Here is a 21,682-nt window from a genome sequence, read left to right on the forward strand (position 1 = left end):
TGAGTAACTGGATACTAGAGCCTAGCCCAACTGATACACAAAACTGACCATCATGGACAGGAAATGACTTGCTCACATACATGCTAAAGGAAAGAGGCCAAAAGAGTTAGAGAAGCTGGCCATACTATGGATAAAGAGGGGAGAGAATGAACAGAACAAGACCCATTATTCATTCAATAAAATTTTTGAGCATCACTTCTTTGCCAGGCACCATACTAAGTCCCAGAGGAGACAAACAAGGATGGGATCAAGTATTCAGGTAGAGAATTTGCCTTGAAGATCAAAAAAGCCTTTATTTTCTGAGCCTGGAAGAAAAATAAAAATAGCTTTAGATATGAAGATGTTTAGGATGGGGTACTAGGAAGATGAGGGACCCCAGAACAAGAGCATCCATGTTGTCTGTAGATTTCCGATCATTACCAAGAATAGAGTGCAGCAGGGAAATGGAGTTGCAGGTAAGCAGTGGATATTTGAAACCAGAACTTCCTTGAACTGGAGGGTGTGGAAGAGGCCTCGGTTCTGTATATTAGACAGGAAGTAAGGTTTTAGCGTCGTGCTTAGAAAATTTACAGTCTGTAAGGAAAGACTAATTTGAACGCCAAAATGGAGAGACATGACTTCTTACTCAGTTTATAGACTCAGGCAAATTCAACAACAGATTCCCTTGGTAGACAAGGAAGCCAGTAAAAAAAGATGCTCATTGCTGTTACAGTCACAAAATTTTGGAAAACATTTAAATATCCATGTGTCAGTTACCTATTACTGGTTAACAATCAACAACTTAGTGGCTTAAGTTGTTGGACTGGATCTAGAAGACCCAAGATGGTCTCACTCACAATTTTCGCACTCTCCCTAGGATAGCTCAAATAGCTGAAGGTGAATTGGGATGGCTGGGTCTCTCTGCTTTCATGTATTAGCTGGGCTCACACATATTGTCTGGGACCTTGGTTCTCTTCCATATGGCTTTTCTCTCCATGTGACATTTCATCCTCTAGGACCTATCTCTCCAAATAGACTCTCTGCAGTAAGATAACCTGGACTTCTTTATATGGCGGCTGGATCCACCATGAGCAAAAGCAAATGCCACAAGGCTTTGTTTTTTCTGGGCCAGAAGTCCCTGAATGCCACTTTTATCACATTCTATTGGCCAAAACAAGTCGGAAGGGCAGCCAGATTCAAGGAATGGGAAAACACACTCCAGCTCTTACTGGAAGAAGCAATAAAGATACATTGCAAAGAGGCATGGACACAGGGAGAAGTGATTCATCCTATGGGGGCCATTTTTAACAATGTACTACAGTCTAATAAACATTTCTTTTGAAAATTGTGGTAAAGTTCTCCTCCAAGATGGCAATGTAGGAAGACCCTGAACTCCCCTTCTCTCCAGAATTACCAAATTACACCTATCTACAGAGCAATTCCTCCTGAAGAAGAACAGCTTTTGCACAACAAAAGATGGAGATAATAGCAAAACCGAACAGCAAGAGAGACAGACATCGGTAACAAAGGGAACCCCCACCCCAAATACCCACAGTGGAGAGGGAAAGTACTGAGGTACTAGGAACAGATTCCTCTGGCCTTGGGCACAGATAAATAAATAAATAAAATCTTGGTTTAAAAGAGCAACTAGCATATAAAAGTGAGCCCTAGAGTTCCACCAAATGGTGGAGGAAGCTGCAGGAATTGAGTCAGAGACTGGAGAATGACAAGGTTTATGTCCCTCCACCTTGAAAGCACAGACTGGAGCAGGGGCTAGTCACTATGCCAACTTTCAGCTTCAGCGAACCCCAGGTCCTTTAATGCACACCAGCCCCAGTCATGCTGGGCACGGAAAGAACTTGTGGTTTAAAAGAGCAACTAGCATAAAAAAGGCCCAAGCTCAGAACTCTACCTAATGGTGGTGGCAGTGGGAGGGGAGCTATTGGAACACTCTCTGGATGGGAGGGACTGGTGGGCACAGTCTGCACTCCTCTCCATCTTAATAATGTAAATGGGAGCAGAGCCTGGGAGCCCTTGCAGGTCTGCCACCTCAGTGAGCACAGGTCCCTACCCTATACCAGTTCTAGGCACCCTAAGTCACAGAGAAGTCGAGGTTTAATAGAACAGTTAACATATAAAAGAACAAGCCCTAGAATTCCACCAAAAGTCAAGGGAGTTGCTGAACTCTCTCCAGGTAGGAGGAGCTAGTGGATGGGGTCTACACTCCACCTCCACCATGAAAGCACAGACCAGTGCGTAGTCTGGGTGCCGTAACCAGCTTACCCCAAGCCTCTAGCCCACAGCAGCCCCAGCAATCCCACCAAAGCAGCCACAGAGTGATGCACACCAGGACATGCCTGATTAGCATTCACTACAGCTCCAGTTTTCACACCAAGGTGATACAGCCACAAAGCACCCTGGAACACTCCAGGCCCACACCACTTCAGCCTCAGACACTTTGCTAGGGCACATCGGGCACACAGCACTTTGGAACCTCCTGGCTGTCATGTTTCCAATCCAGTGGCCCTGCCAGGGAGTCCCCTGCGCAGAGCACCCCAGCAACACCGGGTCCATGTTTGCTTTGGTTTCAGCCACTCCAACAGGGCACCTTCTGCTTGGAGCACCCCAAAACACCTCCACCCACACCAGCCTCAGCTCCAGTCACCTAGCCAGGGCACTTCCTGTGCTAAGCACCCTGAGACGTCCCAGCTTGCATGGAGTTCAGCTTCAGCTGCTCTGGCAGGTTGACCTCAGTGTGGAGAGCTTGGGACAACCCAGCTTGCAGCTACTTCAACTTCAGCTGTCCTGCTAGGACACATTTTTCATGGAGAGCCCCAGAGATCACACTGGCCTATGCCCACTCTAGCTTTAGCTGTCCTGCCAGAGCACCCCTCTCCCTGCATGGGATGCCCCCAAGACACCCTGACCTGTACTCTGCCTAGGCTCCAGTTGTCTCTGCAAGGAGCACTGTGTGGAGAGTGCTGGAACACTCAGGCTAATACCCACTTTAACTTCAACTATCCTGCCAAGGTGCCCTCTGTGCTTAGAGCCCCAGGTCCCCCTAGCTTGCACCCACTTTAGTTTCAGCTCTCCTGCCAGGGCACCCTCTGCACAGAGAGCCTAGGGACCTCCTGGTCCACATACCACCTCAGCTCCAGTTGCCCTGCCAGGGCACCCTGGCTTGCACCCATTTCAGGTTTAGCTATCCTGCCAAGGTGTCTTCTGCATGCTAGGGGCCTCAGGACACCCCAGTTTACACCCACTTTAGCCTTAGCTGCCTTGTCCAGGCACCTGCTTGGTGGAGACCTCAGAGACCACACCAGTCTGCACTCACTTCGGCTTTAGCTGCCCTGACAGGGCACCCTCTTCATGGAGAGCCACGAGGCTCCCAGTCCACACCAGCCACAGCTCCAGCCAGTCAGCAGGCGTCACAAAGAGCCCATAATCTACATAGGAGATGACTGAACACAAGTCCATTCCTTCAAACTTAGAAGTTGCTCTTCCACCTAATTCATAGAAACAAACACAGAAATTCAAGCAAAATGGGGAGATAGAGGAATATGTACCAAAGGAAAGAATAAGACAAAACCTCAGAAAAAGAACTAAATGAAACAGATAAGCAAAATGCCTGATAAAGAATTTAAAATAATAATCATGAAGGTGCTCACCAGGCTGGAGAGAAGAGTGGAAGAACTAAGTGAGACCATCTATAAAGAAATAGAAAATATAAAAAAGAAGTAATCAGAGTTAAAGAATATAATCACTGAAATAAAAAAAAATACCCTAGAGGGAATGAATAGTAGATTAGTGGATGCAGAACTTATCAGCAATCTAGAAGAGAGGGTAATGGAACTCACCCAAACTGAACAACAAAAATAAAAAATATTTTTTTAACGTTTATTTATTATTGAGAGGCAGAGAGACACAGAGCATGAGCAGGGGAGGGGTAGAGAGAGGGGGAGACACAGAATCTGAAGTAGGCTCCAGGCTCTGAGCTGGCAGCACAGAGCCCAACGCAGGGCTCGAACTCACAAATTGCGAGATCATGAACTGGGCCAAAGTCGGTCGCTTAACCAACTGAGCCACCCAGGCGCCCCAAAAAATAATTTTTTAAATTAAGGGATCTCTTGGACAATATCAAGTGAATAAACATTCACATTATAGGGGGTCCAAGAAGAAGAGAGAGAGAATGGGACAGAAAACTTATTTGAAGAAATAAGAACTGAAAACATCTTTAGCCTAGGGAAGCAAATAGACATTGGTTCAACAAGCACAGAGTTCCAAACAAGATGAATCCAAGGAGGCCCATGCCATGACACATAATAACTAAGATATCAAATGTTGAAGAGAGAATTTTTATTTTTTTATTTTTTTAATCTTTATTTTATTTTAGAGAGAGTGTGTGCACAAGAGAGGGGGAGAGGGGCAGAGAGAGAGAGAGAGAGAGAGGAAGAATCTTAAGCAGACCCCATGCTCAGCACAGAGCCCAGTGTGGGGCTGGCTCATTAACGGAGCCCAGTGTGGGGCTAGCTCATGCACAGAGCCCAGTATGGGGCTAGATCCTATGACCCTGGATTCATGACCTGAGCTGAAATTGAGAGCCAGATGCTCAACCACTCAGCCAGCCAGGCTCCCCAAGAGAAAAATTTTAAAGCAGCAAAAGAGAAGCAAAAAATTTCCCATAAGAGAAACTCTATAAGCTGATTTTTTAAAAACTTTTTAATGTTTTTATTTATTTTTGAGACAGAGAGAGACAGAGCATGAGCAGGGGAGGGGCAGAGAGAGAGGGAGACACAGAAACTGAAGCAGGCTCCAGGCTCTGAGCTGTCAGCACAGAGCCTGACACGGGGCTCGAACTCACGAGCTGTGAGATCATGACCTGAGCTGAAATCGGATGCCCAACCGACTGAGCCACCCAGGTGCCCCTATAAGCTGATTTTTTAGCAGAAACTTTACAGGCCAGAAGGGAGTGGCATGATATATTCAAAGTGCTGAAAGGGAAAAACCTATAGCCAAGAATACTCTACCAGTCAAGATTATCATCATATTTGAAGGAGAGATAGGGTTACCTAGACAAACAAAAGTTAAAGGAGTTCATCACCACTAAATAAGCCTTATAAGAAATGTTAAAGAGATTTCTTTAAGTGAAAAAGAAATGGCCATAATTAGATGAAAGAAAATTATGAATAAAATGATATAAAATATGACAGCATATGCATAAAAACATGGAAGAGGGAGTAAAAAAAGAATTTTTAAAAATGTGTTTGAACTTAAATGATCATCAACTCAATATAGACTGCTGTATATTAGGATACTATATATGAACATCATGGTAACTTCAAACTAAAAACCTATCATTGATACACAAAAAATAAAGTGAAAGAAAGCCACACATAACACTATAGAAACTCATTAATCACAAATGAGAGCAAGAGAAGAAGAAAGGAACAGAAAAATTACAAAAACAATTAGAAAATGAACAACAAAATGGCAAAAAGTATATTTCTATCAATAATTACTTCATTTTTTTGAATATTTATTTTTCAGAGAGAAAGAGAGAGAGTGCGAGTGGGGGAAGGGCAGAGAGAGAGGGAGACACAGAATCCTAAGCAGGCTCCAGGCTCTGAGCTGTCAGCACAGAACCTGACATAGGGCTCGAACCCATGAACCATGAAATCATGACCTGTGCCAAAGTTAGACGCTTAACAGACGGAGCCACCCAGGTGCCACTCAATAATTACTTTAAATTGAAATAGCCTAGATGTTCCAATAGAAAGACACAGGGTGATGGAATGGATAGAAAAAGAAGACCATCCAAATGCTGCCTACAAGAGACTCACCTCAGACCTAAAGACACACACAGGCTACAAGTGAAGGGATGAAAAAATATTTACCATCTGATGGAAGCAAACAAAAAAAAAAAAACCCAAAAAACAAAAACAAACAAAGCTGGAGTAGCAAATTTTTATCAGACAAAACAAACTTTAAAATAAGGACTGTAACAAGAAATAAAGAAGGGCATTACATACTGATAAAGGGATCGATCTACCAAGAGGACATAACAGTTGTAAATATCAACAAACCCAACACTGAAGCACCTAAATACATGAAGCACGTATTAACAGACATAAAGAGATAAACTGATGATAATACAATAATAGTAGGAGACTTTAACACTCCACAAATATCAATGGATAGTTCATCCAGGCAGAAAATTAACAAGAAAACAGTATTTTTGATTAATGCATTAGACCAGATGTATATAACAGATATACAAAACATTCCACCCAAAACAACAGAAGACACGTTGTTTTCAAGTGCATATGGAACATTCTCCAGAACAGATCACATGTTAAACCACAAAACAAACCTCAATAAATTTAAGATTGAAATCATACCATGCATATTTTCCAACTACGATGGCAGGAAACTAGAAATCAATCACAAGAAGAAAAAAACTAGAAAGAACAGAAACATGTCGAGACTAAACAACCTATGAGTCAACAAAGTAATCAAAGAAGAAATTTAAAAATATCTGGAGATAAATGATAATTAAAATACAACAATCCAAAATCTTTGGGACACAGTGAAAGCAGTTGTAAGAGGGAAATATATAGCATTACAAGGCTACATCAAAAAATAAAAAGTTCAAATAAGCAACTTATTTTTGCTTATTTATTTCATTTTAGAGAGAGAGAGAAAAAAAACACAAGCAAAGGAGAGGGGCAGAGAAAGAGAATCTCAAGCAGGCTCCATGCTCAGTGCAGAGCTCAATGCAAGGCTCAATCCTATGACTCTGGGATCATGACCTGAGCCGAAATCAAGAGTCCAACTCTTGATTGGACTCTTGAAATCAAGAGACCAACTGAGTCACCCAGACAGTCCACAAATAAACAATTTAAACTTACACCTAAAGGAAGTGGAAAAAGAAAAACAAAGTCCAGGATGATTGGGAAGGAAATAATAAAGATCAGAACAGAAATAAATGACATAGAGACTAAAAACAAACAAAACAACAACAACAACAACAAAAAACCAATAAGACCAAGAGATGGTTCTTTGAAAAGATCAACAATATTTACAAACTTCTGCTCAGACTCATCAAGATAAAAAGAGAAAAGGAAAAAAATAATAAAATCAGAAATGAAAGACAAGTAACAACTGACATCACAGAAATACAAAGTATTATAAAAGAATAGTACAAAAACAAACATACCAGTAAATTGGTCAACCTAGAACAAATGGATGAATTCCTAGAAACACAATCTTCTAAAACTGCACCAGGAAGAAACAGAAAATCTAAACAGACCAACTACTAGTAACAAAACTGAATAGGTTAAAAAAAAATAAAACACAAAAACAAACAAAAAAAAAAAACCTATCAAAAACAGAAGTCCAGAACCATATGTATTCACAGGTGATTGATAACAAACATTTACAGAAGAGTTACTACCTATTCTACCTATTCTCAAATTATTCCAAAAAAAAAAAAGTAGAAGAGAAAGGAAAACTTTCAAATACTTTCTGCAAGGTCCACATTACCCTGATTCTAAAACCAGGTAAAGACACCACACACACACACACACACACACACACACACACACACACACACAAAGAAACCTACAGGCCAGCGTTCCTGATGAACATAGATACAAAGATCCTCAACAAAATATTAACAAACTGCATTCAATAATACATTTAAAAGATCATTCACCATGATCGAGTGGGATTTAATCCAGGGATGCATAGTGGTTCAACATTCACAAATCAATCAACATGTTACACATCAACAGAACAAAGGATAAAAGTCATACAATCATTTCAATAGATGCAGAAAAAACTTTTGACAAAATTCAATACTCGTTCATGATTTTAAAAAACTCTCAGCAAAGTGGGTTTAGAGGAACATATCTCAACATAATAAAGGCTGTATATAAAAAATGAATGGTTAACATCTGACTCAATGGTGTAAAACTGAGAAGTTTTCCTCTAAGATCAGGAACAATATAAGGATGTCCACTCCTACCACTTTTGTTCAACATAGTTCTGGAAGTCCTAGCCACAGCAATTAGATAAGGAAATGAAGCATCCATATTGGTAAAGAAAAAGTTAAACTGCCACTATTTGCAGATGACTTGATACTATACAAAGAAAACCTAAGGACTCCACCACAAAACTACTGTAAGTAATAAATGAATTCAATAAATTTGCAGGGTACAAAAATTAATACCCAGAAATTGGTAGTATTTTTAAGCACTAGTAACAAAGGACCAGAAAGAGAAATTAAGAAAGAAATCCCATTCACAACCACACCAACAGGAATAAAATGCCTAGGAATAAACTTAACCAAGGAAGTAAAAGAACTGTACTCTGAAGACTATAAATCATTGATGGAAGTGCTTGAAGACAACACAAACAAATGGAAAGATATTCCATGCTCATGGATTGGAAGAACTAATATGGTTAAAATGCCCATACCACCCAAAGCATTTCAAAGATTCAAAATACTAACAGCATTTTTCACAGAACTAGGACAAATAATACTAATATTTGTATGGAATCACAAAAGGCCCCAAAGAGCCTAAACAATCTTGAGAAAGGAAAACAAAGATGTAGGTATCACAATTCCAGATTTCAAGATGTATTGCAAAGTTGTGGTAATCAAAACAGTATGGTACTGACACAAAAATAGACATATAGATCAATAGAACAGAATAGGGAGCCCAGAAAGACCCATGGTTATATGGCCAATTAATCTATGACAGAGAAGGCAAAAATACACAGTGGGGAAAAGGCAGTCTCTTCAGTAAATGGTGCTGGGAAATTTGGACATCTACACATCAAAGAATGAAATCTGGACCACTTTCTGGCACCATATACAAAAATAAAGTAGATTAAAGATCTAAATTTGAGACCTGAAACCATAAAAATGCTAGTAGAGAACACAGGCCATAATTTCTCTGACAGCAGCCATAGCAACATTTTTCTAGATATGTCTCCTAAGGTAAGAGAAACAAAAGCAAAAATAAACTATTGGTACTGCATCAAAATAAAATGCTTTTGCACAGCAAAAGGAACGATCAACAAAACAAAAAGGCAACCTACTGAATGGGAGAAGATATTTGCAAATGATGTATCTGATAAGGGGTTAATATTCCAAAAAATATAAAGAACTTACACAACTCAACACCAAACAAACAAAAAACAACAACAAAAAAAAAAACCCACAAAAAACAGTTGAATTAAAAAATTGGTGGAGGACCTGAATAGACGTTTATAAAAGGAGACATACAGATGGCCAACAGACACATGAAACGATGCTCAACATCACTTATCATCAGGGAAATGCAAATGAAAAACCACAATGAGATATTACCATACACTTGTCAGAATGACTTAAATTTAAAAAGACAAAACATAACATTACCAAAACATTGGTGAGGATGTGAAGAAAGGATGTACACTGTTGATGGGAATGTAAAATGGTGTAGCCACTATGGGAAACAGTATAGAGGTTCCTCAAAAAATTAAAAATAGAAATATCATATGATCCAAAAATTCCACTATTGGGTATTTACCCAAAGAAAATAAACACATAATTCAAAAGATATGCACCCCTATGTTTATTGCAAGATTATTTACAATACCCAATTTATGGAAGCAACCCAAGTGTCTTTTGATAGGTGAAAGGATAGGATAATGAAGATGTGGTAAAAAATACACATACATAGGGTCACGTGGGTGGCTCATTCAATGTGTCTGACTCTTAATTTTGGCTCAGGCCATGATCTCACAGTTCATGAGTTCCAGCTCTATGTTGGGCTTTGCACTGATGGCATGGAAACTGCTTGGGATTCTCTCTGTCTCTCTGCCCCACCCCCACATCCCCCTCTCAAAATAAACAAACAAACAAATAAATAAGTAAACTTTTAAAAATACACATACACAATGGAATATTACACAGCCTTTAAAAAGGATGAGACTGTGACATTTGCAACAATATGGATGGATCTAGTGGGAATTATGCTAAGTGAAATAAGGCAGACTGAGAAAGACAAATACTGTATGATTTCATTCACGTGTGGAATCTAAAAAAACAAATGAATAAATGAACAAAAAGCTGAATCAGACCAATCAATACAGAAAAAAAAACTGATGGTCTCTTCAGCAAGTGGTGCTGGGAAAACTGGACCACAACATGCAGAAAAATAAATCTGGACCACTTTCTTACACCATACACAAAAGTAAACTCAAAATGGATGAAAGACTTAAATGTAAGACTGGAAGCCATCAAAATCCTCAAGGAGAAAGCAGGAAAAAACCTCTTTGACCTTGGCCACAGCAACTTCTTACTCAACACGTCTCCTGAGGCAAGGGAAACAAAAGCAAAAATGAACTATTGGGACCTCATCAAAATAAAAATCTTCTGCACAGCAAAGGAAACAATCAGCAAAACTAAAAGGCAACCAATGGAATGGGAGAAGATATTTGCAAATGACATATTTGCAAATGCAAGATATTTGCAAATGACATAGTATCCAAAATCTATAAAGAACTTATCAAACTCAACACCCAAAACACAAAGAACCCAGTGAAGAAATGGGGAAAAGGCATGAATAGACACTTCTCCAAAGAAGACATCCAGATGGTCAGCCGACACATGAAAAAATGCTCAACATCACTTATCAGGGAACTACAAATCAAAACCACAATGAGATATCACCTACACCCGTCAGAATGGCTAACATTAACAATTCAGGCAACAACAGATGTTGGCAAGGATGCAGAGAAAGAGGATCTCTTTTGCATTGCTGGTGGGAATGCAAGCTGGTGCAGCCACTCTGGAAAACAATATGGAGGTTCCTCAAAAAATTAAAAATAGAATTATTCTATGACCCAGCAATTGCACTACTAGGTATTTATCCAAGGGATACAGGTATGCTGTTTCTAAGGGGCACAGGCACCCCAATGTTTATAGCAGCACTATCAACAATAGCCAAAGTATGGAAAGAGCCCAAATGTCCATCGATGGATGAATGGAAAAAATGGATAAAGTATAACTCGGCAATCAAAAAGAATGAAATCTTGCCATTTGCAACTATGTGGATGGAACTAGAGGGTATTATGCTAAGCAAAATTAGTCAGTCAGACAAAGACAAATATCATATGACTTCACTCACATGAGGACTTTAAGACACAGAACAGATGAACACAAGGGAAGGGAAGCAAAAATAATATGAAAACAGGGAGGGGGACAAAACAGAAGAGACTCTTAAATATGGAGAACCAACAGAGGGTTACTGGAGGGGTTGTGGGAGGAGGGATGGGCTAAATGGGTAAAGGGCATTAAGGAATCTACTCCTGAAATCATTGTTGCACTATATGCCAACTAATTTGGATGTAAATAATAAAAACAAAAGAATAATGATTAGTGAGTGGGGTGCCTGGGTGGCTCAGTGGGTTAAGTGTCCTGACTCTTGGTTTTGGCTCAAGGCATGATCTTACTGTTCGTGAGATCAAGCCCTACATTGGGCTCTGTGCTGACAGTGCAGAGCCTGCTTGGGATTCTCTCTTTCTGCCCCTCCCCCAGTCTTGCTCTCTCAACATAAATAAATAAACTTAAAAAAAATAATGATTATCATCCAGAACCAGCTCTACAAAGGTACTTTACTTCAACATACATGATATCCCTGCCATTGTTTCTATAGAGGCCAACTATGGATCCCAGAATTGTTACAGAAAAGCTCTTTCCATGATAGAGATTAAAATAGCAGGAGCACATCTTTACTCAACTTGTGTCACCCCTCACCCCCTCCAAGTTCCAGCAGCCAGAGTTGGAGCTTGTACCCTGTGGTATCCCCAGAACCAGTTTATCCACCATATGGAAAGTAGGAGCCAGCACTCTCAGCAGTGAGCCCCTGATGTGGTGGGAGACAGGAGGTGGAGGGGAAAGCTGGGTCCTAGACCTGGGGCAGGGGCTACCATGTGGCATCATCATATGAGACCCAGGATTCTGAGGGAGAGACAGATTGGGATAATGAGGAAAATGCTAGGGACTCAGAGAATGGAGAAGAGATGCTTTTCCATTCACTTTTCCTTCATTGAAGTAGTGATCTTGAATACCTTATGGGTATTCCTATGGGTCATTTCCTAAATCTTGTCATCCATAATCGTTCCATTTCTGAAGTCATAAATTCAGACATTTTCCTTTCTCACATCAGCTTCGTATCTTTTCAACTTTCTTACTCAGGTCACTCCTTATGAATCTGATCTTAGACCTAATTGAAGTGCCAGTCCTTAACTCTTTCTCTTTCCCCCCAGGTACCCTTTCACCTGCACTCTGATTTGTACACAGCTTAGATTCTTCCAGCCCATCACTCATCGATGTTCTCAATTCCCTCACCTCATTATACTTCTATGATACCCGCCTGGCAAATGCCTAACCCTACATTAAGTCTACTCTCTGAAGTTTCTGTGATTGCAGAATAATAACAAGTCCTCAGACAAGAATTCTGTCAACTTCATACAAACCTACTTGTCCTTCCTACCCATCCTGTCTTCCATCCCTCCAGTTACAATGGATAAAGCAATCCTCCCCTCACTTAAGGCAAGTCCCCCATCTGTGTTTCATGTCCCAAATATTTCTGCCTTCTCAGACACTTTAGGCAATAGATGAACCCCCTACTCTTGAATATCAACAATATACCCTTCTCTATTGGCTCTTTCCCATCAGCATTTAAACATAAATGAGCCTCTTCCATCTTGGAAAGAACAAACTCCTCCCTCCGTTTCAGGGTGTTAATACTGGTTATCCTCTCTCTCCTTCCCTTTCACAATGAAAGGAGAGAGAAATTAATTCTATGGTCAAACTCCTTGAAAGTCTAACTCCTTTTTTTACCACCTACTCAACCTTCAACCCGTGGCAATTTGGTTTCTGACTTCCTACTAAAATTACTTTATCAGTCAGTGTGCCAGCAGGAAGGGGTTACTTACAGAGATGTAGGCAGCAAACATGTGATGGTGATGCACTTGGGGAGTAGGGACAGTGGTAAGCCATTATCATTCCTGGGGCTGAAGAAACGGGGAAAGGAACTGTAATAGTGAGAACTAGAACCAGGGAGAACAGGACACCTGGTGGGAACTGAAGTTAACGTGGGGTGTACCTACTTTATGAGACCATACACCAAAACAGGGAGGGAATGGGGGGAAATATCTTGTCCTCTTCTGCTTTCTGACCTGCCATTGGACAAGCCCAACTGGAAGCCAGAGGGCAAAGGAGTTCAAGTGATAAAGTCTACAGGCTCAGCCTCTGAAGCACAGAGAAGGGGAGAGAAGGATGGGTAAACAGAATAGCCCACACATTCACACAGCCTCTTTTTCAAAATATCCAGTGTCTTGCTTAGACACTGTAAACTACTGCCTACTTGAAATAATCTCTTCCTGTGGCATCCCTGACATCATATTCTGCCATTTTCCCTTCTTGCTTGGGATGCTGCCACTCAAGTATCCTTTGCTAGTCCCTCTCCCTCTGTCCATTCCTCATATATGGTGTTCTCTACATGGTCCCATTGCTACATTCACAAGTTGAAAACACAAATCCCCATCTGCAGCTCAGATTTCTTTCTTGACTTTTAGACTTCAAGCAGGTCACTAGAGCATGTATTTGTATTTTCTCCCTGATGTTGCCAAAGCACTTCATATTCAATACGTCCCAAACTGAACACACCTTCCCTGAAAACCTGCACCTCTTCTTTGTGTTTCACTGAATAACATTTCTCTCCATTGGGTCATTGGGTCAATCAGCCATGCCATTCTCTTTGCTGCTGATAGAATGACTTTTATAAAATTAAAAATATGATCATGTTACTCCTTTGCTATCAATGGCATATTAAGTCCATGATAAAGCCTGAATGTGTTAACATGACATACAAAGTGTGTGTCAAAGATTGCTAGCTGTTCGACAAGATCAATGTTCTCTTCTTATTCCTGGATGCACAGTTGGGCTACCCTTCCAAGGATCTCTTGAGTTCCGGGTGACCACGTCACAGAGTTCTACCCATTGGATGCCATCCCAGACCAGTGCTTTTAAGAAGTAACTATGCCTCTTCCACACTCTCTCTTTCCTGTTCACTAGTTACAGCAAAGCCCTAGAGGATGGCAGAGTCACAAAGTGGAATCATAGCCTGGTGAAAAGTCATTTTACACCAGGAACACCTGCTTAGACTTTTTAGGTGCTAGGGATATATTTCTATTAAAAATTGAAGTGAAAAAAAAAGTTGAGTAAATAGCCCAAGGTCACATGATTGAGTATTTTTTTTTTTATTTCTTTTTTAACGTTTATTTATTTTTGGGACAGAGAGAGACAGAGCATGAACGGGGGAGGGGCAGAGAGAGGGGGAGACACAGAATCGGAAACAGGCTCCAGTCTCCGAGCCATCAGCCCAGAGCCCGACGCGGGGCTCGAACTCACGGACCGCGAGATCGTGACCTGGCTGAAGTCGGACGCTTAACCGACTGCGCCACCCAGGCGCCCCATGATTGAGTATTTCAATCAAGCCCACGTTGGAATCCAGACTGCCTTATACCAGAAGACAGGTTATTGAATTCTGGTATGTACTGCTTTTCTTATTGTACATTAAGAGTTCTTACTCTATGGCTTATTTGGCTGTCTCCATCCAGCAAAAACTTTTTCAGAAAAAGGATCATGTGTGCTTGTTAATTTTTGCCTTCCAGTAGTTAGCAGAATATCTGACATGTAAGTGCACACCAAATATCAAATGAGTAGCATGGGTGACTTAAGGAAAAGATAGGTACAGAGAGAAGGAATAAAATGGTGATTCCTCCTCTCTTGTTTTACTGCTTTTAGTCAGGAGAGAGAGGAGTATTTTGAGAAGGAAAGCAGAAATCTCATATGTAGGGGATGGAAGTCTATCAAGAACTGACAGTATATGACTTCTTATTAATTCTGACATTTCAAAAGTCACCTGAATGGGTGAAAGTTTATTGCTATGGAACTCATTGCCAGTAATTTATTTTCCTAAGGAAAATTATTCCTTTAGAAGAAATTTCCAAATTTCTGCCATGTAGAATAATTTTATTCCAAATCCTATTCATTCCTTAATTCCTAGTCCAGATGAACCTTGTTTCACCTACCCCACAGGCTGGCATTCATCTCTTCTGACTCTGGTCTTCCATCTCACTTCATCTCTACCTCTCTTATGGTACTGACCACAGTTGGCCTTGTTCTTGAGACACTTGTGCTCAGTTCTGTAAGCACCTCCAGGTAGAGGGTGTCTATCCTCCAACCTCCTGGCATGTAGATGCTCAGTAAATGCCTGCTGAACCAACACTGAATTAATTCATACATAAATAAGCCTTCCCATAAGAACCAAGTGCTAGCCTGGCATGAAGCATTTTCTTTCTTTCTTTCTTTCTTTCTTTCTTTCTTTCTTTCTTTCTTTCTTTCTTTCTTTCTTTCTTTCTTTCTTTCTTTCTTTACTGTTTAATTTTATTTAAGTCCAAGGTAGTTAACATATAGTGTAATAATAGTTTCAGGAGTAGAATTTAGTGCTAATATTAGTGATTCATCACTAGACATATGACACCCAGGCTTATCCCAACAAGTGCCCTCCTTAAAGCCCATCACCAATTTAGCCCATCTCCCACCCATCTTCCCTCCAGCAACCCTCAGTTTGTTTTCTATAGTTAAGAGTCTCTTATGGTTTGCCTCCCTCTCTGTTTTTATCTTAGTTTTCCTTCCCTTCCCCTATATTCATCAGTTTTGTTTCTTAAATTCCACATATGAGTGAAATCATATGACATTTGTCTTTCTCTGGCTGACATTTCACATAGCATAATACACTGTAGTTCCAACCACGTTGTTGCAAATGGCAAGATTTCATTCTTTTTGATTGCCAAGTAATATTCCATTGTATTTATATACTGCATCTTCTTTATCCATTCATCAGTCGATGGACATTTGGGCTCTTTCCATAATTTGGCTATTGTTGATAATGCTGCTATAAACATTGGGGTTCATGTGCCACTTCAAATAAGCATTTTTTGTATCCTTTGGATAAATACCTAGTAGTGCAATTGCTGGGTTGTAGGGTACCTCTACTTTTAATTTTTTGAGGAACCTCCATACTGTTTTCCAGAGTGGCTGCACCAGTTTGCATTCCCCCAGCAGTGCAAAAGGGTTCCCCTTTCTCCACATCCTCACTAACATCTGTTGTTTCCTGAGTTATTAATGTTAGTCATTCCAGCAGGTGTGAGGTAGTATCTCATTGTGGCTTTCCCTGATGATGGGTGATGTTAGCATTTTTCTTTTCTTTTCTTTTTTATTGTGTTGATGTTTTTATTTATTTTTAAGACAGAGAGAAAGCATGAGCTGTGGAGGGGTAGAGAGAGAGGGAGATAGGAACCTAAGCAGGCTCTGCACTGACAGCAGAGTCCAATGCAAGGCTTGAACTCACAAGCAATGAGATCATGACCTGAGCTGAAGTCAGACGCCCAGCTTTCTGAGCCACCCAGGCACCCCTGTTAGCATCTTTTCATGTGTCTGTTAGCCATCTGGATGTCTTCTTTGGAAAATTGTCTGTTCATATCTTTTGTCCATTTCTTCACTGGATTATTTGGTTTTGGACGGTGTTGAGTCTTTTTTTTTTTTAAGTTTATTTGAGAGAGAGAGAGGGAGGGAGGGAGACTGCATGTGTCCGAGTGTATGTGTGGGGAGGGGGGGAGCAGAGAGAGGGAGAGCAAGAATCCCAAGCAAGCACCACACTCAGCACAGAGCCCAACATGGGGCTCAATCTCACAACCAACCATGAGATCATGACTTGAGCTGACATCAAGGGTCCGATGCTAACTGACTGAGCCACCCAGGCATTCCATGAAGCATTTCTTAATTCAAAAAACAAAAAACAAAAAAAAATAATAGCTCTGGAAGTCACTAGAACATATTTGAAATGTCAGCCATACACTCACTATTATGCATAATGTGTTAATATCCCATACACTAGTCTCCAAAAATTTTCCTGATTCAAAATGTATTCTGTCATAGATTTCAACTTAAATTGCATGCTTCTACCTGTCTGTAGTTTTTGAGAATTTTGGCATTTTTAGGGCTTAAAAAGAAAGTATGTTTTCCTTCAAAATGTAATTTGCATGCAAAAGTCTTTAAAGAGATAGTCTGACACTTGCATTGAGGGATTCTCGGTATAAGACTAACATGATTCACTTGAATTCTCAAGGTGAATTTTCATTTGGATTTTGATCTGAATATACAGGTATAAACCCCAGTTTAAGATTTGTAGTGTGTAAGAATTACAATTTTTCTCAATCAAATGCTGGTTTTCACTTTCTAAAAATGTTTAAAGGTAACTCCTTACAAGAGTAAGGAGTTATTATAACTTATATTATATATACATATATATAACATATTATAATAAATTATATTATACATATATATAACTTGTAACTTGTTATAACTATCTCAAGATACATGAAATAATGGTTGAAGAAAAAAAAGAATTTAGAGAGAAAAATGAGAAACAAGTTCCTAGCAAACAGGAAAAGGGGATGGTATTAAAGCTCCCATTATTGAGAAATCAGATTCTTATAGAGAAGCCTTTCAAACTCCATTTATTTAATGTATCTTTCTATTGTGACATGTAGATTCACATTCTAGTGTTACTTAATAGCTTTAGGTATAATCCGTCCCTTTGGACCTTGGCATGGACAACCTTAATAGCGTTTGCTCAGGCATTGAGGCTTTATGGCTAGTTCAATACCCATGTTTTCCATCAGAGGGCAGCAAAAGGCTGTACCCAGATTGCTGTCTCTAAATTGTTCATTCTGGCTTTGGTCAAAAGCCAAGCAGGGGAATTTAATCTACATTCCATTCCTCCAAGGGAATCCTAGCTCTGCAACCTCAGACAGAATGGAGACAAATCATCTTATCCCTCCCTGGCAGAGAGATTCAGATAATCAAGGAAACATCTCACAGGCAAAGTAGATGCACATGATTTCAAGGCTTAGCCCCTTGCTTTGGCCAGGGGTAGCATAACCTAGGTTTATTTCCAAGGACCAGAGTCATCTGATCCTGGGAATGGCTAAAAAACAAGTTGATAATCAGATAATTGGATATTTTGGGGTTTTTTTCTACATTAAAGACTAAATGCCCAAGATCTGCCTGGGAATCATTATTTCTACTTTTTGACAGCCTTGGGGCAAAATTTCCAAGGCAAATTTATAAGGTGTGTAGGGATTTGATTGCTTGTTTTGTTTTCTTCTCTCTTGCCAGTTACCTCCTGAGAGCTGGGCATGGATTAGTAGGATCCCTCCGTTGTGGTGGCTAGCAAGTCTGTGCCTGATTTGGCAAGTTTCTGAGAAGGTAGCAGGGCCTCTAGTGGAACATAACACCCTCCTACTATGCCAGGAGACAGAGCCAAGCCACATTTCAGTGTCTGCTACTCAACCAAGCTCTGAGCAGAGGCCATCTTTCCTGCCCAAGAAGTTGTTACTGGAATCTTCCAAGTGTTTGCTTTTGCAACTAAACTAGTCAAGAAAATGTTTTTTAAAAACTAAGGTTCACTCAGAAAGGAGATAGGCTTTATACACCCAGCATTTTCAAGAGACCTGCCCCCAATCTGTTCACCCAGATATACTCACAAACACACATACACACATATACACCTTCAAGAAACAAGAAGTTCTCAGGATAGTCATTCCCTAAAAGCTTTCTTTTTCACATCAGTATATATCACTGTTTATTCTCATAAAATCTACTGTGACAGATGTCACTTAGCAGGAATTTTGTCCCAGAAGTATATAAGAAAACATGAACAGAGCCATAAACAGATGTACTCAAATAGTGACAAGGAACCAAAGTGTGATAAAGCCAGTACATGGAGTCTTGTCTAATTTAGGTCAATTGTAGGATATAAATTAAGGATATTAAAATTAGTATTAAAACTCTTCCCCCATAAGCAGATAGGTATCACAAGAACATACTTTCTTAAGTATGCTCAATTAATATTTGTCAAATGAAGAAAATACTTAAGAAATGTACCACATCAGAGACCAATATCTCTGAGTAAGCCCTCTCCAGACAGCCTTTTCTCCACCTCGAGCATTAAAGCAGACTATGATTTCTTCACTTGAACACTAGGTAGAAGTAGTTGTCTTGGGTCAAGGGCCCATGTGGTGTCTCTCATTAATATTCAGAGAGGCAAGCTGCTCACCCCAGAGAAGCATGTGGGCACACATGTGGACTGAGTAAATAGGAGATTCCCATCTCATTCTCTCTCTGGGGTAGGATTGCCAGATTTAGCAAATAAAAACACAGAGTGCTCAGCTAAATTTGAATTTCAGATAAATGAATTTATCATGAGACATATTTATACTATAATAATACTCATTATTTATCTGAAATTCAAAATTAACTGGGCATCCTATATTTTACCTGGCACTCCTACTCTGGAGCATATACTTTTGGAGCAGAAGGGTGAGGGAATTGTCTGACTTTTAAAATTTGTGATCTTTCTTCCTTTCTGGGCACATAGGTTGCATCGTTTTAACTTCAATGTATGAATGCTATCATCGTATGGTGCTAACAGTAGATTCCATTTAATCCCCTTAAGTGTGTCATCGAAAATTGCAGTGCTTAAAAATTTCCTCTGGCCTCAGAGTTTGGAGAACCACTTGCACACAGCCTTAATCAGTCTTCTTTGATCTGAATGAAGGGTCTACCCCATAACCCTCTTGATCTCCCATACTTTGGGAAATACTTTCTGGGTAGATACCTTATTTTAGAAGGTTGAAACTAGGCCTAGGAAGTTCTGTTTCCTAAGGAATTTCCAGCTAATTGCCAACTTCCTAATAATGGAGTGGATCTAACACCCAATTCTGGGGGTGGGGCAGGGATTCATAATGCAAGAATGTGGGGGAAAGTACTGAATTAAGTGAGGATAATATGAACTCAGCTTTTCTGATATAAATCAGGCTTAGAAAAAGTGACCCTCAGACTTCTGTTCGCAAACATCCAGTATTAGTCCTGGTTCAGAGCCCATCATTCTTGAAAACCCATACCTAACTGTAATTCTAAACAAGTAAGTAGTTCACTCACAGTCTCAAAGGGACCAGGTCCACCTTTACCCTGAGCTCAGCCCTTGTACTTAATGGGTCAGCTTAACAGGAAGGTTCAGAAGATAACCCTGGACACCTTAGGTGGGGGTGGGGAGATAGTGGCAGGAAGTGGCATGGGGCAAAGGAATCTAGCTAGTAGTGAGGGAGGGGACACAAATGAACACTTTTCCGTAAGAAAATCTTTGTTCAAATGATCTCAAAGCTTTTAGAATTTTATCCAGAAAATGCTCTTTTATCAGTTGTAAACATTACCACCTTTAATTGAACTCTACTATAAATTGAGTAAAATGAAACTAACCAAATGAATAAAAATAAAACTCTTGCTTTTCTAGAAACCTCCATTATATTATATTATATGGCATTTAAGAACTTTCACAAATTAACACTATTCTATCTTCCCAACCTCATCTCTTGCCACTTCTTTCTGTGACTGCCATACTCTACCCCAGGGTTTCTGAGACAGCACTGTTGACATTTTGAATGGGATAATTCTTGGTTATAAAGGGCTGTCTTGTGCATTATAGAACATTTAGCATCAATCCTGGCTTTTACCTACTAGATGCCAGTAGCACTCCACCCTAAGGTCATGATGATCAAAAAATATCCAAAGACATTGCCAAATGTTTCCTGGGGCATAAAATCACTACCGTTGAGAACCACCAGGGATCACCACCTCGCCTCCATTGAGAACTCACAGCTCTAGCCCATGAGACAACATGCCCTTTTATGAACATGTTTTCACACATTGTCCCCCACCATATATACACTCACACATACCTTTCTTCCTATTCCTTTCGCCTGAAACACCCTACTTTTCCCTTTTTCATTGACAAACTTATTCTTGAAGGCCTAAATCAAAATGTAAATATGTATATTGTTTTCCTTTACAATCCATGCCAACTTAATTTCCTTTCCCTCCTCTGGCTGCCAGAGACACTGCACACATCTTTGCCAGTACTTATAGTATTTACCATATGAAGATGTTATTCCCTCCTCCCTAAGAGACTGTGAGTTCCTCAAGAGCAAGGTCTGCGTATCTACACTACCCAGCATGGTCTTATATGTGTGTGTTTGTGTGTGTACACACATGCGTGCACTAACAAAAATATAAAGGACTCAAACAAATGTTTTTGTTGAAGCATCAGCCAAAGTCCTAAGTTATGCCGTTTACTCTCTACTTCCTAAAGGAATATGTAGATTTTCATACTCACCAAGTAGATTAAATTAGACTAGATAGCTTTAGCAAATCTGGATTATTCACTATTTTCCAAACATGCATGGTACTTTCCCATCTTTACACAGTTGTTGAGATTGTTTTCCCTCACCTGGAAAGTTCTATTCTCATTTCTCTCTGTCAAAATTGGCTTGGAGTGCTTTAGGAACAGCTGTCTCTGGGAGGAGAAAGGACCTCTTCCTCTGAGAGAGAAGGAAAGAAACGGGGAGGAGTGAAGCACTTAGATCACTGAGGTAAAGAGGAGAGTGGAGGGACCTCACCTCCAGACATTCTCCTCTGCTAGGGCAAGATGGTAGAGCGTGTGCCAAGGCCTGCCCAGTG

General features: G+C 40.2%; 1 protein-coding gene across 5 annotated transcripts in view; it reads left to right on the forward strand.

Moving 5' to 3' along the window:
• GTPBP8 (GTP binding protein 8 (putative)) overlaps nt 1-21,682 on the forward strand; it is a 149,373-nt gene that overhangs the window by 35,822 nt on the left and 91,869 nt on the right. The window contains exon 6 of one of the 5 annotated variants that reach the window (XM_045036966.1): nt 996-3,896. The exons of the other annotated variants lie outside the window; for them this stretch is intronic. Within the exon in view, the coding sequence (XP_044892901.1) occupies nt 996-1,014 (19 nt within the window). The 3' untranslated portion in view covers nt 1,015-3,896. Of the gene's footprint in view, nt 1-995; nt 3,897-21,682 lie in introns of those variants that run through there. 5 annotated transcript variants of the gene reach the window in all.

This window comes from Felis catus, chromosome C2, assembly GCF_018350175.1.
Source record: "Felis catus isolate Fca126 chromosome C2, F.catus_Fca126_mat1.0, whole genome shotgun sequence".
Classification (NCBI taxonomy): domain Eukaryota; kingdom Metazoa; phylum Chordata; class Mammalia; order Carnivora; family Felidae; genus Felis; species Felis catus.